General features: G+C 37.0%; 1 protein-coding gene across 22 annotated transcripts in view; it reads right to left on the reverse strand.

Annotated features, from left to right (window-relative positions):
• The window catches only part of Trip12 (thyroid hormone receptor interactor 12), a 114471-nt gene that overhangs the window by 12967 nt on the left and 82765 nt on the right, over positions 1–18739 (reverse strand). For 17 of the 22 annotated variants that reach the window (XM_021173487.2, XM_021174162.2, XM_021173454.2 and 14 more), the window contains 14 exons: positions 18078–18285; positions 15622–15722; positions 15277–15451; positions 14126–14267; positions 12943–13134; positions 11022–11173; positions 8904–9076; positions 8559–8632; positions 7708–7907; positions 6978–7105; positions 6055–6206; positions 3260–3402; positions 2428–2584; positions 728–826 (listed from right to left, as the gene is read on the reverse strand). In XM_021173487.2, the coding sequence (XP_021029146.1) occupies positions 728–826; positions 2428–2584; positions 3260–3402; positions 6055–6206; positions 6978–7105; positions 7708–7907; positions 8559–8632; positions 8904–9076; positions 11022–11173; positions 12943–13134; positions 14126–14267; positions 15277–15451; positions 15622–15722; positions 18078–18285 (2096 nt within the window). The remainder of the gene's footprint in view (positions 1–727; positions 827–2427; positions 2585–3259; positions 3403–6054; positions 6207–6977; positions 7106–7707; positions 7908–8558; positions 8633–8903; positions 9077–11021; positions 11174–12942; positions 13135–14125; positions 14268–15276; positions 15452–15621; positions 15723–18077; positions 18286–18739) is intronic. The other 5 variants (XM_021173845.2, XM_021174408.2, XM_021173921.2 and 2 more) reach the window with 1 other exon arrangement.

Below are 18739 nucleotides of genomic sequence, written 5' to 3' on the forward strand. Positions count from 1 at the left end.
CTGGGAGTGGGGTATTGCTGTGATAGACCTGACCATGTTTTTATTTGAAAGAATGTGGATTTTGGGACTTTGTATTTGGAAAGCAATGGAATGCTTTAAATGGGGCTTAACGGATCATCCTAGTAGGAATATGGAAGATTTTCCTAATTTTTTAAAACAAGCAAATTGGTGTGGGCTACATAAATGAGGCTCACATGCATGGCAGTAAATGAAAGAGCGATACAAAAGTCACATTATTGCATGAATGTACTTATTTATGACCTTAAGTAGCAAAACATCAACACAGGAAGCTAGACCAGCGGCTGCCAGGGCAGTCTTTACAGAGAGAGATGGTCTTCACTTGCTATGGTGGAGTAGCTCCAGGCTCCACATATATCAACTCTTAGAAAAAAAAGGTTTTGTGGTATACACCACTAACTCTATCAATAAACTCAACTCTGAAAAAGCAGTCCAAGTGTTTCTGAATTACTGATTCTTAGAATAAATATCCTTTCACTTCATGAACATTATATAAAGATATACATAATTATGCCAGGAAAATCCCACTTATTTTGCATGTAAACCTCTGAAAAAAATGAAGAACTTAAAATCATTTTATTAAAGGGAGGATAAATCAATCTGTTTTAAGCTACATTTCCCAATGTCTTTCAGAATTTTGTAATATAACACACACAAATGACATTTTATCAAAAACATTTAAAATACCATTAAGGAGTTCAAAACTTACCTCATTTTCATATTGGATTTCTAACATGGCCCGAGAGCTGCCAAGGTCCTGCATCACAGACTCAGCTTGTTTCAGTAGCTCCTCTCTGTTCACAGTACGCTAACAAAGGAAATAGATATGAACAATAATGCTCCATTGAATCAACACGTAGCACAAGTGCAAAACAATCCATTTGACTGTTACTCCTTTAAGTACATCCTTAGAAAGGAAAAAAGTAACAAGTCCCTGAAACTGACCAGATGCACCAAGTCCCTCCATGCCAGAGTAAACAATAAAAGCTGAGAATTTCCTCTCAGGGAAAGTAAAGCTGAGTTGCACAGAAGACGACTCTCAAGGGAAAAGGTTGTAGAGAGGACTCTTGAGACTAGAACAGCTGCTTCAAAGAAGCAGAAACTAGCTGAACCAACTGAAGTACCTGGAACGGACCTCTGAAACCTGTAGAGCTGCCTACGGGCTGCCATTATCTCCATGCTAAGGTAAGTTTTGGTGATGCAGCTGTAAAACTTAGGTTGGTATCTGTACTTTATTCTGTTGTGGACTCACTAAATGGGGTGAGTAGATGTGTGTTCTATCTCCCCAAGAAATTTTGTCACGCAACACATATTCTCCATATATGAGAGAAAGCTACATATATATACTTATCTACATTAAGTTTAGAAAATGAAAGTTGAAGAAAAGATCTTGGTTACTTTGCCAAACACCAGTGTAATTCATGGATCCAGCAACATGACATTTTCTTGAGCACATTTATACTTTGATGACAGAGAAGCAGGTATGAAGATGACAGGGGAGACACTGAACTGCCCTTGCTACAAGACCCCTAGTGAGACTGGGGGTGATAGAGGTCCTGAAATGTCCAAATATGACAACACTGCTGTTGATGGAATCCTCAAGAGGCAAAACAAATGCAAATAGTGCAGGTCAGTCAGAGTGTCATGGTACACTTTTATCCCAGCATTCAGAGACAAGCGCAGCTCTTGAGTTCAAGACCATCCTGGTCTACAGAGAGTTAGTTCTAGGACAGCCAGGGCTACACAAAAGAAACCCTGTCTTGAAAAATTATCAACCCTCCCTCCCCTCCACCTGCCCACACACAAAGTGGAAGTCAAAAGGCTAGGATTGGTCTCACATGGAAATGGCTCAGGCACAACTGCAAGCTAAGATTAGAAGCACAGGAGATGAAATCAGCAACACTGGAGCTGACTGGGACAGACTCAAAATATATTATCAATTCTCTTTCAAATGGGCTGACATGCTATTAAAATGTACCAAATAATCAGAGTTAATTTTAAAAGAGAAGCAATTTGACAAGTTTTAAATATGGGAAAGAAGACATTAAAGTCTTAATAAACATGGTAACTAAAGAAAGAATGTTCCAAAAAAAGAAAAAAAAGAAAAAAGGAAGAGAGAAAAAGAAAAAGAAAAGAAAGAAAAAAAAAGGCTAGAGTTTTAAGAAGATAACACTTTTTTAAGATTTTTAAAGAGAATGATTGGATTAGCAATTAAGAGTTCTTGCTACTTGGTTCCCAGCCCCCACGCCAGGTAGCTCACAACCTCCACCTGAAGTGGATCTAATACCTTTTCTTCTAGGCACATACATGAACACACTCAGGCATACAGACATTAGGATCAAGTGAAGGCTGTGTGACCCTGCCTTTACTTTGCGAAGATCAACATAAATACTCTTGGGAAATACTTACTTTTTTTCTATCCAATCTAGGCGCAACTCTGCTGTCTTGAGAATCAGACTGGTTGATCTCTGGGTTGGTATCAAGTAATCTTTGCATTGCCCGGTCCCGATCAAATGCAGTTACATAAAAAAGCATTTGTCGGGTATCAAAAGGAAAGAAAAATGGGCTATAAAAGATAAAATACAAATTTACCATCTAGGTGAGAATCAAGACATTTTTAATCTATATTGGACACAACTTCTAATATAAACTCCTAGCAAGAACAGTCCTCTTAAATCTCTCATGTGGACAGGCCCATGGTGGTGCACCACTGCAATATCACAAATGTTTCTTCTTGAAATCCCACATACAAAAGTTAATGGCTTTAGTATTTCATGACCTTCACCACAGGCTTAGCACTGGAAAGTCATTGTCAAGAACTAATCTCCCAGCCAAGACATTCCTACAGTGACTTTGAAGAGTTGATCCATTTTTTTTTTTTTGAAAAAGGCTCCTGAAATGCTAATATAAATATGTTTGGTACAATGTCACACCATGTAGATATGGTGAATTCACATAAAAACTATTTCTAACTTGATTTTACCATAATTGGTCTACAGTATCTAGTTCAAACAAGGCTAAAAAACAAACAACAACAAAAAGCAATCATATCTGCAATTCCATTTTTACAAAGGCAAAGTACTGCAGTCAAATATCCTTCAATGGGTTCGACAAGTATTGTTGTCAAAAAGTATTATACTACTGGTAAAGAGCTGAACAAATCAATTACATCTTTTCTATCACAAGTCATGATAAAGACTATCATGTTAATATTTACAAGTTTATCAAAGGACTGTCTTACCAGGTTTTTCCTAGCTCAGTGAGCCATGTTGGGATGTTTCCTGTCATGATTACTAGAGGATCTTGAAGCTGCCTATTCGCTTTTGCTGTTAATTTACTGTTAATAAATTCACTAGTTGGAATAATCTCCTTGCACATCGCATTCTGTAAAATAAAATAAATTCAAAATCTCTTCCTATATCCATAAATGGGTGGGTCCATAGCTTTCATCTGTTTTTTAAAAACAAACAAACAAAACCAAAAACATACAATACCCGGCTCCTCAATGGTGTTTCCGATTTCTGAAAATTCCTACATCAAAACCTCATAAAGCTGTTTCCCTTCACTATTCCCACACTACATATTTAAGAAATGAGGTGTTCAACTCTTTACATGAAGAAAATGTGTGCTGTCTTGATTTATGTCAACTTGACACAAGACATCTGAGAGAACCTCAACTTGGTTTTGGTCATGGTGTTTCACCACAGCGACAGAAACTTAAGAAAAGAAATTGGTACTAGGATTTTGAGGTATTTCTATGATAGACCCTGACCTTGTTGTCTTTAAGGGGATTGTGGAACAAACTCTTTAACTTTGGGTTGAAAAAGTCATTGAGCATTCAAACCCTGGTGATCTGTGCTGTGGAAGTTAGAAGATAAAAATGTTGAGAAATACAAAAAATGTAGTTAGGCCTAGCTTGTGAAATTCCAGAGGGAAGTTTTGAGAGAAGATTACAGACTTTATCAGGTGCATTGCATAATTTGAATTAAGAACCTGTGGCTCTTATCAGCTAGGGCTAAGACTCAGCTGTGATTAACAAGATACCAGTACCACTGCAGTGAAACCTTTGCTACTGGGACAACAGATGATGGCTAGGTGGAGCTGTAAAATTAATGGTGATGAAAAAACTAACATCACTGAGATAAAATCTTCAAAGGAAGTGTTTCCTTGGAGTGAGCACACAACAGCTGTGTTCCAGAGGTGACCAAGGTTATACCTTGAGCTGGTAGCTGAACTTGGTAGTTTAAGAGTCACCCATGTGGTACTGGTTTTGAAAGCAAGAAGGGGTCATGAAGAGCAGCTGAGGTTTGGCACTATGTGGCAGGACTCAAGTTAATGAAGAGAGCCCAGAAGAGGCCAATAGTGAAAGTGTATCACAGCTGCAGAATTCCCTAACATTTTGAAGGTGCCAATACCATGGCACTAAGAACAGCAGCAGCAGTGAAGTGGAGCTTAGAAGACATGCAGTGTTTCTTGAAGGAACTCCAAAAAACTGAATGAATCCCAGATTTTGGAAACTGAGTTATTTATAGTTAAGAGTTTGATTTTGCGTTGTTCAGACTGTGGCTATGTCCTCTTGAAGGAAGAAAAGTATTTAAACAGAATTTTGATTTCAGCAGGAGGTGACAAGACTGGATTTTTTTTCTTTTCCTGTCGTGTGTGTGTGTGTGTTTCTATGTGTAGCCCTGGCTGTTCTAGAACATGCTCCTTAGACCTTGAACTCAAGAGATCCACTGTGTCTGACTCCTAAGTGCATTAAAGGCATGCACTACTTCCACCCAGCATTTTTAAAAGACTGAACATTTAATGTATTGGAATTTGTAAAGGCTATGGAACTTTAAAAGTTATTTGTTTTATACTGTGAGGTTAACATGCAATCTTTGGGGTGAATAAGAATAAAAAATGGTGTGCTTTAATAGTGATATGCCTTTATGTCTAGTTTTATGCCAACTTGACATAAGCTATCCTCATCAGAAAGGAGTGAGCCTCAATTAAGAAAATGCCTTCATAAGACTGGGCTGTAGGAGGCCAAGCTTGATGATATACACCTTTACTCCTACCACTCAGAAGTAGAGATACAAAGATCTCTGAGTTCAAGGCCAGCCTGGTCTACATAGTGAATTCCAGGGTAGCCAGGACGTAATGAAAGACCCTGTTTCAAAAAAATAAAAATGAAATATGAGTTGGAGAGATAGCTCAGTGGTTAAGAGCACTGACTGCACCTCCAGAGGTCCTGAGTTCAATTCCCAACAACCACACAGTGGCTCACAACTATCTGATGCCCTCTTCTGGTGTGTCTGAAAACAGCAACAATGGTCTCACATAAATACATAATTTAAAAAAAAAAAAAAAATGGGCTGCAGGCAAGCCTGTAGGACATTTCTCAATTAGTGAGAGATATGGAGGATGGGGGTAGGGGTTGGGTGATGTGATGTCTCAGTCCATCATGAGTTTGGCATAGATTCTGTTAAGAAACAAGCAGGCCCAGTAAGCAGCATCCCTCCATGGCCTCTGCATCAGCTGCTGCCTCCTCCAGGTTCCTACCTTGCCTGGACAATAAATGATAAAGGGTGATGTGAAAGTGTAAGCCAAATAAATTCTTTTCTCTGCAACTTGCTTTTGTTTATAGTACTGCATTTAATCATTGCAACAGAAACCCTAATTAGAACAAAATGTTATTTTAAAAAAAAAGGAGGGGGGGGTGACTGGTGAGATGGTTCAGTGGGTAAGAGCACCCGACTGCTCTTCCAAAGGTCCGGAGTTCAAATCCCAGCAACCATATGGTGGCTCACAACCATCCGTAACAAGATCTGATGCCCTCTTCTGGAGTGTCTGAGGACAGCTACAGTGTACTTATATATAATAAATAAATAAATCTTTAAAAAAAAAACTTAACCGAAGAATATTAAGTTCTGTAGATGAGTTCATTGTAAATATGAATCACTGTATGTATCTATTTCTAGTGTAACAGAAAATTCATTTACTAAACAGAAAACTGTAAGAGAGCACAGGATTTCATAAGGAAATATTACTCACATCATACAAGTAATACCAATATCGACTGATGGCATGTAAAACTCTTAAAAGAAGTATTACATCTAAGGATGGGTCTTCAAAGGTGATATTTTCAGGTGGTGTGGGAATGAGGTAAACTTCTAAAGGATTTGCTACTGACGGGCACACTCCATCTAGAGGATAAAGAAAGTTTCAGTTTCAATTGGATCAAAGTTTCAGTAGATCAAAGTAACAATAGCATACAGACTCAGAGAATTCTTCACCATGAATTGCACGTGAAGCAGCACGTGAAGCTGCTGTCTTCTTAGTATCTCAATGGTATTAAGCATAGACATTTCCTCCCTTTTGACCTTATGCACATCAACACTTAGGTATACTAAACAATCACATTCCCTTGAAAGCAGACAGCCAAACAGGAGAAAAATAACTAAGTCCTAAATGTTTATTCCTGCAAGCTGTCCTGTGAAGTTAAGGGACAATCTGTTGTTCACCAGACACAGCCTCCAGCAGTCTCTTTTTTAGTGAATACATTTAACCCCTAACGAAGCCATGACTTCTTCAAGAAATAAAAATAAGAATTTCCAGGGCTAGAGAGATGGCCCTGAGTTTAATTGCCAGCAACCACATGGTGACTCACAAACATCTATAATGGGATCTGAAACCCTCTTCTGCTGTGTCTGAAGACAGTGACAGTGTACTCACATACATAAAATAAATCTTAAAAGAAAAAGACTTGCTTAGCTTGTTTTCATTTATATTTTATAGATATGTAATCCTTATTTTCTAGACATTAAAATCAAACATTTAACTAAAAGTAATCATTCTACAGTAATATATTTCTTAATTGTACCCAAAATTTTTAGAGCTCTAAGTCAGTTAAGGGGCAGGAATGCAGAGAAGACAGTGCCTGATGACAGTCAGCTTCCCTCAGTGCATCACCTTACCATGCCATAACTCATCATGCTTCTTTGCATTTCTGGGGGAAGTTTTTGTTGGAGCTGTTTGGGCTCTCCCCCTTTTGCCACCAACACAATCTTTAGTACTTTCTTCATCCTCCCTCACAGGTTTGTACCTAAGCAGATAAGACAGTATGAAAATCAGATGCAGACTTTAAGTGTGCAAATTATTTTAACAAAGCTAATAATGTCTAAGTCACAGAAAAGATACAGAAAGAATCCCTAAGAGTCTTCTGAATTATAGCTTTTTTTCTCCCTATTACGAAGAGTTTATCTTCCTAAAAGAAAGCATTGTATGTAAGCAATTAAGTCTTCTCAGGAAGACTATACTTTGGGAAACGGTTCTTTCTATAAAGTGTAAGACACTAAAGGCAGCCTAGGAGGCTGTATCCAGATGTCACAGGACTCAGAGCTACCAAACCTATATAATCTAATCGGATACCATTTTGACTCATCAAAAGATCTGAAATCAAATCAAATCATGCCTTTAAACATGCTTTCTACTAGATAGAATGAGGAAGCAATATTCATATACACATTGCAGATCATTGAATATTTGAAAGACTTTCATAGTTCAAATGTGGGATTTAGGTTCTTCCTCTCCTCACAGAATTGGGCCATGAATTTAATGAGAATTCTAAAACAAAGATCACATGCTACCAAACAGAACAGAACAAAACAAACAACAACAACAACAAAAAACCTAGTTCAGACTTGCCATATTGTATGAGTCTTTGTCCAAATTCCAGCTCTTCCCAGAGGATTGCTCTCATCATCAGTAGATTCTCTTTCATCTTCAGCCTGTACGCTGAACTGCCGCACTGCCTGATACACGGTCATGTTATATGGTAGTAAATGTTCTCCAATATAAAACTGTAGCCTGTGCCTGACATTTCCCGAATTTAAAAATTGAGCAGCCTGAATAAAGCAAAGAAAAGTAAGCCAAAGTACTGACACGTGTACAATAGCTGAGATTTATCTGCTAGGGCAACAAGTCAAGATCGGTGGTGAATGTTTCAAACTACAGATAACTCTATATATCCTGAGCATTATTTATCTGTAATGCTTCAAGACAGAGTGCTCAGAAATTCAAGCTTTTCTATGTGATATATAGAGATACTAGCATCCATATGAAGATGGGATCCAAGTATAGACTATTCACATTTTGCACAAAAGCTGTGCAGATAATTGGATATTGGTATGGTTAGTTTAACTTCCACTGTTTATACAACCTACCATATACAGACAAATGTAAATTTTCTCTCTGTAGCTTCCTAGAGGCGATTTCATATTCTGGATATTGACTTTAGGGATACTCAACATATACTAGTCTATTTTTTTCCTTTACATGCACAACTCTAAAAATCTTCAATTTATAAGCAGATGAAATTAAAAGTAACTAATAAAATTGTAGAACCATACTAAATTCAGTGATTATTAAAATGGATTAAGTAATTTCCGTGATTTTTTTTTCAATAATGACTGATAAGGGGCCATTTGAATCATAGAAAGCTAAATCAGATACAGCATGGTAAGTGTACAATATAACACATGTGAAAAGGACCTTACCAGAGACTCATCTATTTCTTCATCTGACCCATCATCATCACTATCTTCATCATCTTCTCTTACTCTTCCATATCCTGAATAACCAAAAAATAAAAATAAAAAAAATTGTTACCTAGGAATTTTAGGTGTCAGAAGCAGTAGTTAATGTTACATTCTGATCTATAAAAAAGAAACATTCTGATACATAAAACATTCTGCCTATTAAGCAAGTTCAACATATGCCTATTTCTGATAGGACCAGAGGTTCCTACAACCTAAAGTTTATGAAGAAAAGCAATTAGTAGGGAAATAACCTTTAAGGCTATTTTCATAAACATAGAAGTAAAGTACACATACGGAAAATACCTCTAACCACAAGGTATCTCTCAATAGCTTGCACCAGAGCCAGGGGATCAATCTTGACAGGCCCGCCTTTCCACTGCTTCACATTCGCACAATCTGGGTGTCGTTGTAACTGACATTTTAACTGATGTGTGTTGAAAAATTTTAAAGCTTGTGATCCTCTGTTGAGAGAAAAGCTCAAGATAATTTATGAAAAAAGGTTATTCTACTATTTTCAAAGTCAACTTATATAAGATTCATCAACAACTCAAATTATTCAATACAAGTTATTACAAATAACTAAATGAGTGGGTTTTTCATGCATATGAAAAGCATGAAATGAACATGATCTCTAGCCACTGTGAATTCATGTTATCAAGGGTGTTATAAAAACTGACCTCTATGAAATGCTGTACCTACTGGATTATTCCTCTGGAAATAAGAACTCTTCAACTATCTGGGCACACTCACCTCTGCAGTATTTTATCCTTCCCTACTAAATTCTATTCAAAAACCAATGGGGGGGAAGAATCCTCTATTTTTTGGCTTATAAAAATAAAAACATAATTTAGTAATATAAAAAGTAATTATTCAAATTTACTTTGCTACATACTTTTGAACAAATGTCATACTTTAAATATTTCTTCCTGGTAAAAGGTTCCAACAAGTCAGATACTGTCAAACTTAAAATGTAGTTATTTTATACAACTCCAAGGAGCATGTAAATATTAAGCAAGCATTAATTCATATGAACTTAGACAAAATGAAAAGCCTCAGGTTTTTTGGGGTTTGAGTTTAAATAGCCCAGTCTAGCTTTGAATTCCAAAATCCATTTCCCCCTCCTTATAAGCTATTCATTTAAAGGGATGGAGCAAAGTAAACTGAAGGTTAGTTTTTATTTTGTATTATGTTTTTATTTGTAAGTAAAATGTAAAGTAAAAGAAAACAAAAAAACAATATTCCCCCTTCTTGGGTTCTTCCTTGGATTACAGGTATACCAACGTATTTTGTGATGTCCCTTTGTTTCATAAAACTATTCTAAGATAGTATAATAATATATTATATGTAATATTTCTAAGTAGAAAACAACTCCAGTCATACTGTGAAGGAATATAGATACAGTTTTTATTCAAAATTTTAAAAGTGAGAATGTGGATTAATTTTCATTATATTTTCAATACTCCAGAAAGCTTACAGAATTCCCTAACAAATTAATTTTACCTGTCTCTAGTACCTTACAAGTCCTTAAAACCAGTAAGAATAACAAATTTTTATTGGAAGTCAATCTTGAAAATGGATACTTACATGCTATAGCCCATCAAAACAGAACTGATCAAAAGAGTCAGAATATTTTATTGCCAATATACAAAAGCAAAATTAAGAGAATCATTACATATTAAAACATATCTACTTAGAAATTTTGAATGTGCCGGGCTTGGTGGTGCGTGCCTTTAATCCCAGCACTCAGGAGGCAGAGGCAGGCGCATTTCTAAGTTCAAGGCCAGCCTGGTCTTAAAAAGTGAGTTACAGGACAGCCAGGGCTATAAAGAGAAATCCTGTCTCAAAAAACAAAAACAAAAACACAAACAAAAACAAAAACACAGAAAATTTGAATGTTTGTCTTCCCAGTCACTGATTTACCAATTTTAAAAAATAAAAGTTGTTAGCCAGGCAGTTAATGGTACATGTCTTTAATCCCAGCACTTGGGAGACAGAGGCAGGTAGATCTCTGTGAGTTTGAAGACAGCCTGAGCTATAGCGAAAGCTTCTATAGAACAGCCTTCTAGAACAGCCAAATAGACAAATAATTAACAAACAAAAAAATTAGTTGTTAAAATACATGGTATAGGCTGAGCATGGTGTCACACCTAGCACTTGGGAGGCAGATACAGGCAATCTGAGTTTCAGAACAGCCAGAGGTACACAAATAAACCTTGTCACAAAAAAAAAAAATAAAATAAAAAATAAATCAAATACATTGCATGATCTTAAATAAAAAATGCATTTAATCAATTGACACAAATTACTTAAGTCATTACAGAACACTGTTCCTAAAAAAGACCAACACCTTACCAGACCTCTCACCACCTTTTCCTTCACAATTCTGGTGGCAAGTGGACATATCCAGGTAATGGTCCTTACCTTCCTCCAGCTCCGTTCCCACTAGGGAAATCATGTACTTTGACTGGAAATTGCTCCATTTGGCTGAGACAGTTGTTCATCTTATGAACCAATGCCAGCAAAGGCGCATGGCCCACTGGTTCTACTCTTCCAACAGGCTCTTCTCCAGGAAGCTAGAGTTATATATTTAACAAAACAAAAACCATCAAACACAGCCTTCTGAAGTCAATACTCAAGAGCAAAACATTTTAATAAGCAGTTTCACAAGTGGAGATTTATCAATTAACTTTCTTATCTCTCTCTCTCTTTTTTAAAAGATTTATTTTATGTATATGAGTACACTGTAGCTATCTTCAGATTCAGACACACCAGAAGAGTGCATCAGATTCCATCACAGATGCTTGTGGGCCACCATGTGGTTGCTGGGAATTGAACTCAGGACCTCTGGAACAGTCAGTGTTCTTAACCACTGAGGCATCTCTCCAGCCCAACTTTCTTATCTCTTATGACAGACTTCATTATGACAGCGATTTCAAGTCCCTTGTTCATTTTCTTCTTCTATTTTATTTATGTGCACTGACTGGTGTTTCATCTACATGTATGTCTGTGTGAGGGTGCTGGATCCTCTAGAACTGGAGCTACAACCACTGTAAGCTACCATGTGGGTGCTGAGAAGTGATCCTACATCCTCTGAAAGAGGAGTTAGTGCTCTTAACCACTAATCTATCTTCCCAGCCCCTACCACGGAAAAAAGTTATTTCAAGCAAAATACTTTTTATACATCCCACAATTCTTCAAAATTCATGAAACCAAATGACTCAGAGGAACAGTAGTTACAAGTGGGTAATATCCAATCCATAAGGTATGAGATTATTTATGCTCTTCCCCCTCTTCTTTTACTAACAATATTAATGTTTTATTACTAAAGTAAATTCTTTGTGTATGACAAAGAGTACTGAACTGCCACCTGACTGAAGCATACAAAAATTAAGCCTCATTGGCTGGAAAAGTATCAGGTAACAGATTGCAGACAAAATCTTAAATATCAGATAATAGATCATGAACATATACAATCTTAAGTAAGGTATATCTTACACTTGCACCCACGTGCTTGTGAAAATAAAGATTTAAAAACAGCAACCAAAACCAAAAACCCAATAATATCCTACCTTGACTCCAATAAATACCATTTCTGTCTTTAGGTAGCCACACAACTTAAACTAATATAAAGTGTTCAAAAATGTCTATGAACACTTAAAAGGGGCAGCATGGTTAAGCGGTTTTGCTAATAAGCAGAAATCATTAAGCACATTACACCAGCAATGCAGAAAACAACTTCCTGACTTATGCCTTCTCTAATACAGTTGCAGCGGGAGGTCTAATACGCAGTGCCCAAGAGGGGTTTATCTCTTGTTCTAACACACCAGGCACCAAAAGGAAAAGAGGAGCTAACTATAGACCCGCCCCTGTAATCTACATTATAGATTATGTTAAGCACAGTAATACTTTAACTGCCTATCAAATGGCCAACAAATATTGATAAATGAGACTACTAGTAATGCTTATCTTGCAAAGTAAGAAAAATAGGTAGCAACGTTGATGTGGGCTTCAGGTTTCTAGGAGTGGGGAGGAGGGGATTTCTATTTTGTATTTTAGAAAGGGTCTAAAACTCACTGTGTATCTGATCGTCTTACCTTGCCCTCCAAGTGCTGAGATCTAATCATGGGCTTCGTGTCTAGCTTCATTTTACTACTTATTTTACAACACAAAATTTTTTTTTGGAAGAGCCAGATATGGCAGATTCTGAATATCTTTAACCCCGGCACCTGAGATGTCAAAGGAATCTAACTGAATAAGCAACACAAAGTATACTTCTATTGGGACACAAATACACCCACTTGCTAACTCTGACTCTTAGTACCCATGAGCATTATTAACTTACTGGAGAAGAAAAAAATACATGAAGGAAACGCTTTAACCGGATCTCTCTGCCGACAGCATCCTTTTCACTCTTAGATGTCAAATACAGCAAGAGTTGTTTCACAAACCCACTATGTTGGATTTCAAATGAAGACACATCTGACTCTGAGACTATGCTACGGATTTCTACAAGGCACTCAGCTCCACCATCCACCTAAAAGAGTGGAGAAGAAAAGTCTATAATGATTTAAACACTACAATTCACATTTCCCAAAAAGAAATTTTTCTCAATACCTTAAAACCAAAACAAACAAAAACCACTAGCCAGCTCTGACCCCTCTGAGCTACAATACCAACCTGCCAGGCAAGATGTGCTGGCTGGTACAACAGTGGCTAGAGCACTACTGAGCTTAGATCTGAAGCCCACTCCATAAGAGGAAACTCATTCTTGATAGTGTAAACCTGGTTAAAAGGCAATGAAGGTCAAAGGTCCTAAGAAGGAACCTACTACTATTTTGTTAAATGGTGTCGAAATATCTCCTCCATAATTGTGTCTGGAAGGATCACTATGTTAAGCAAATTAGGACATGCTACTTCTACTATGTGTATAATACATTTAAAAACAGAAACACAGAAGTAGAACAGCTGCTACTTGAGAACCAGGAGAGAGTGGAACAAGAGGGGGCAACGGGTAGAAAATTAGAATAGAAATAATGCACAAAATATACATGTATGAACATATTAGGCCATGACTTTGTACACCTGGTACTTTAATAACTTTTTAAAATTAGAATAAGGCTTTTTTAGAAAGCCAGATTAAAAATGATAAATCGTGATGTAGCTTTAAGTTAATAAGCATAAAATGTCTATGAAATAACTTAGAAAACAAGAAAAAATTAAGTTTAGGAAAAAGGGGGTGGGGGCACAATAAAGCCTCAAGCCTTTCAATCTTTCGTCAAGTAAATACAATGAGTCTGCATATAGAGGTGGTTATAAGTATTTAGAAAAGGGGACATTTCTGAAATTTTGTCTTTTGTCAAGAAATTGGCAACACAAAAAACAAAAAGAAATGGCAAGGTTTCCAGTATGTACTGTAGATGATAAATCATGGCAATGGACAAGGGTCGGAAGAAATTGTAGAAAGCAAAGTTTCTGCAAACACCACCCAACTGATGTCCCTGCAATGCACTGGACACAGACAGTACCTGGAGGTTGAGTTGTTCAGTTGCAGCACAAAGTCTCTGAAGGACATTCAAGGCAGGGTTGCTTCCATCCATATTCTCAGAACTAAAATAACGCTCAACAAATTTATGTGCCTGCTCCTTAATCCAGCCTTTAATTTTTTCTCTACAAGAAGGAAAGGGAGAGGTATGTCTCTGGTTAGGTAGAAAAAAAAAAAATCTACGCCAAAGTCAGATTAGAAATGTAAGCTATTTCAGAAGGTTATGGTGCTGAGTTCAATGTCTGGGAGAACCAACTTCTGCAAGTTGTTCTGTGACCTCTACAAGTACTTAATACATATATGAAAGAAATAAAACAGCTACACACAAAACTTACTGGCCTACTATAATTATTATGACTCAAATAAAGCAAATTCAGCTTCATTCTCAAAATGGACTAAGATGTAGCTAAAGAACTGCTTAGGTACTTGGAATGTATTTCATCATCAGGTGAAGAGTAACAATGTTCTAACTTCCTGACTGTTCAGACCCAAATACAGGTTTACATAATAACTGGATAAAGGACAAATATATCTAATACTGTCCATCACTGTTCCCTAAAGAAATGAGGTAAAAATGAGGTATGCACAAGCATGTGACCTGGCTATTTATAAACTTTAAAAATACATTTGCTTAATTATTCTCCTTAATTCAGAGACTCAGCAGCCAACCCAATCAAATGAAAAGTTATCTTTAAAATAAAATGCCACTGGAAAAATGTTTTATTTACAGAGGAATCGGTTTTCACAGGTACTCTGTATATAGTGTATATCCTATGACCCACTGATAAGCATTTCCATATAACCCACTGATAAGAAATTAGTATCTGACTGGGATCCAAGTACTTTTTTAAGCTACAAATCTCCAAATTAAAAGGTATAAACAGAAAAGGCAAGCACACACAATTCAGGAAAATGTTCCACATAAAACAAAACTAACCAGTCAACTGGCTGTATTATTGCTATGCTTTGGGTTTTTTAATAGGGTTGAACACACAGGCAAATCCTCATAAGAATGTACTTATCTTTTGGGTTGAAAGTGGAACAAACCAAGTCCAAGTATCCCTAGTATGGGATGAACATGCTCAATACAATCATGTTGAGAACTTTCATCCCGAACCCGAGCACACACTTTACCTATTATTGGATATGGTGTCTTTTGAGGCTGCCCTGGCAAGACCACTAACTCCTGCAGTTCGTGCTGGTTCGATATTGTTGCTGTTGGACTGTGCACTTAACCTTCCCCATGTTTTTGGATTCAAGCTTGCCAAGAAGGAAGATTTAGGTGACTGAGTAGTGGTAGGGCTTTTAGCTATAGAGAAAAGAATTAAATTCAAATCATTTCACCAAAATTGAAAAAAAAAAGTAAAAATAAACTTCAATCTTAATATAGAAACTAAATTAAGAACAGCAAGTCATAAATAAGGCACCTTACTCATCACCTCCTCCCCCATCTCCCAATCATCTCATCAGAGGTCTCACCTTGATTGTCTACTTTGTCATCATCTCTTGGAGGGGAATATTTTGGCCTTCTTGGCCCTCGTTTTGGCAGTCGTTTTCTCTTGAGAACATCACTTAATCGACTGTTGCATGGAAAAACAATGATGAAGTTAGTAATTACCACACAAGGACCCAGCTATAACTAGACATTTAACTTAGATTTTAAAATGCCCCAACAATTTTCTCTGACTTAATATGGACTCTCATGGACAGTCATATTCCTTAGGGAATAGAGACAGAAAATAAATTACTAATTGCTAAATAAAAAACTAAAGGCCTAGTTTTCTTCATATCCAATTTTATAAAATATAATGCATTAAACTACAAAGACCAATCTGTTTAAAAATAAAAAAGAAACATGAGTAGTATTTATCCCCCAATATAACTGGCAACAAAATACACATGTTACTTAATGTTCATACTATAAAAATATTCTGATTACTTACAGTATCACAGACAAAAAACATGGAGCAAGAACACTGATAAATACATTCATAACAACTCCCATTAACTTTTTTTACATATATTAATCTGTTAATTGATAATCTATTTGGAAGGAGAAATGCATGTTCATTGAATTATCTGCACATCTCTTTTTCTTCATGTTTCATTTAACTGTTGAGACAGAGTCTCCAAATTACCTCACGCTTGACCTCTGATCTATGACTCTCCTTGGTTCTGAGTGGAAAGTGGGCTTTACTTCATCTGTCTATAGGCCTTATTCTAAACAATACAACAATGCACTATACCACACATTGCAAGCTGCTGCTCTTAACAACATTCGAAGTATTTCTGAAATCATTTAATAACAAAGATACAAAAAAAAGACTTTCAGGAAAGAAATGCACTACTATAAAAGAAAACTGTTTCACATGGAAGGCTTCAAAGAGATCATTTTAACAGTTAAAGGAATTTGTTTCTCTTTCAGGAATTGGGCTTTATTCGAAGCACCCACATGGGAGGCTCACAATCTTAATTCTAGGACATTTGATGCTTTCTTCTAACCTTTGGAGACACCTGCACATTTACAGTGGACATACATATAAGGCACACACACATAACAAAACAATCTTTGAGACGAGAAGAATGTTTCACTTGGTAATCCCAACACTTGGGGGAGAGGAGTGGCCAGAAGAACTGAATTAGCAACCAGCCAAAACTGGACTTTTTTCAAGATAGGGTTTTCTTCGTATACTCTTGGCTGTCCTGGATCTGTAGAACAGGCTGGGTTAATAACTCAGAGCTCCACCTGCCTCTGCCTTCCAAGTGCTGGGATTAAGGTTCTGTGTGACCACTACCCAGCCCTGGGTAGTCTTTTGATTAAACTGAAGTAAGGAGTTGCCACAAAGTGACAGCAAACTCAACTCCTTCCTCAAATACCCAACTTCAGCAATCTATCCAGCTTTACAGACAGTAGTTCTTTGAGGTTTTGCTGATTGAATTTTAGGATCCCAATAATAATGTTTTATTAAGATATATTTTACAGGAGCTAGAAAAATGAACTCAGCAGTTAAGAACATTAGCTTTGGCTCCTAGCAGCCACTTGAGTTCAATTCCCAGTACCTATATGGTAGCTCACGACCACCTTATAACTCCAGTCCCAGGAGCCAAGCCTCTTTTGCCCTGCATGAACATAAGGCAGAACCATACATGCAGGCAAAAACACCCATATTTATATAATAAATATAAAAGTTAAAAAAAACTTTGTGATGTATTTTGCAGCAAAAGAAAAACATGAACTATTACCCCGAGTAAATGAATGTGGATTACCATATACAAGCCAGGTGGCAATGTTCCAGTTTCTAAACATAAAAGACGTATAAAAGCACTAGTGTGACCTTCTAATGCAGTGACAATAAAAAGAAAATTAAGGGTTTCTGACACAGTAAATACAACGATAGCAGAGCAGGCACAGATGACTTTTTACCTTACCTATAGGAAACAGCCATATTTGTGAGGAAGGTATTACCTACAATTTCTCATTTTTTATCTCCTACTACATCAATATCCTGATATCACAAAAGCATATATACAACAATACAAAGTAAATGCAAAACTATGAAACAGGCTAAGATACTGCATCTATGATGTGTGTAAACAAACCTAATGTGTTTGAACTTCATTTCCCTGGGGTAAATGATATGTTTGCATTTCATGTACCTACAAACAGGGGCTCAGCGAAGCTTTTTAAAAGTTATTTTCTTTCTATTCTAAAGAACAGAAGGGCCACATAAATACTTCAGTGGTAAAGGTAGTCAGTATTTTATGATACTGTAGAGTCAATCACCACCACCAAAAAAGAAAAAAGAAAAATCCACTCGCACATCTTCTATTCACAGTAAGAGTCATGGATATCAACATAAATACAGGCAAATTACATTAAGAATCACAACAACAACAACAACAACAAAAATAAAAAGAATCACAACAAAACTCACCCTTGAGGGCTCAGATCCAGAGAATCATCTCTGCTATGCTGCAAGCTAGGTGACCCCAGATCAGCAGAGGCGTTGGTTGCTGCTGTTGCAGTCCCACTGCTGGCTGGTGTTGTAGATCCCAGGGATCCTGACCCATTTGTACATGCTTTGGGGGGACTTGTCAACAAAGACTCTGATTCTGCTAAATGTTTTACTTGATGCATCACACCTTCATGGCAACAGGGACAAAAAGAAGTCAGTTTAATCAGGAGACAAGAACAACACCCACCACTACAAATTTCCTGAATGGTAAACTAGAATGTAAATGGTAAACTAGCAATAAAGCCAGGAGGGAGGAAGCTGGGGAGAGAAGCACCGGGCAGAGAAAAAGCCCAAGTTTCATCTTGATTCAGATCAGGAAAAATAAAATTAAAAGGTATTTTTATTGAATGTCTTCTAATCTTCCAACCAAACTCCTTTAAAACGGCTACTCAAAATAAAAAAGTCAATCAGCTTCAAAAAGAAGACTACTATCCAGAAAGGGCTACGGAAAAGTGGTGATCATCCATCATCAGAATAAGGATGAAGCTGGGCGTGGTGGCGCACGCCTTTAATCCCAGCACTCGGGAGGCAGAGGCAGGTGGATTTCTGAGTTCGAGGCCAGCCTGGTCTACAAAGTGAGT

Source organism: Mus caroli, chromosome 1, assembly GCF_900094665.2.
Source record: "Mus caroli chromosome 1, CAROLI_EIJ_v1.1, whole genome shotgun sequence".
NCBI classification, from domain to species: domain Eukaryota; kingdom Metazoa; phylum Chordata; class Mammalia; order Rodentia; family Muridae; genus Mus; species Mus caroli.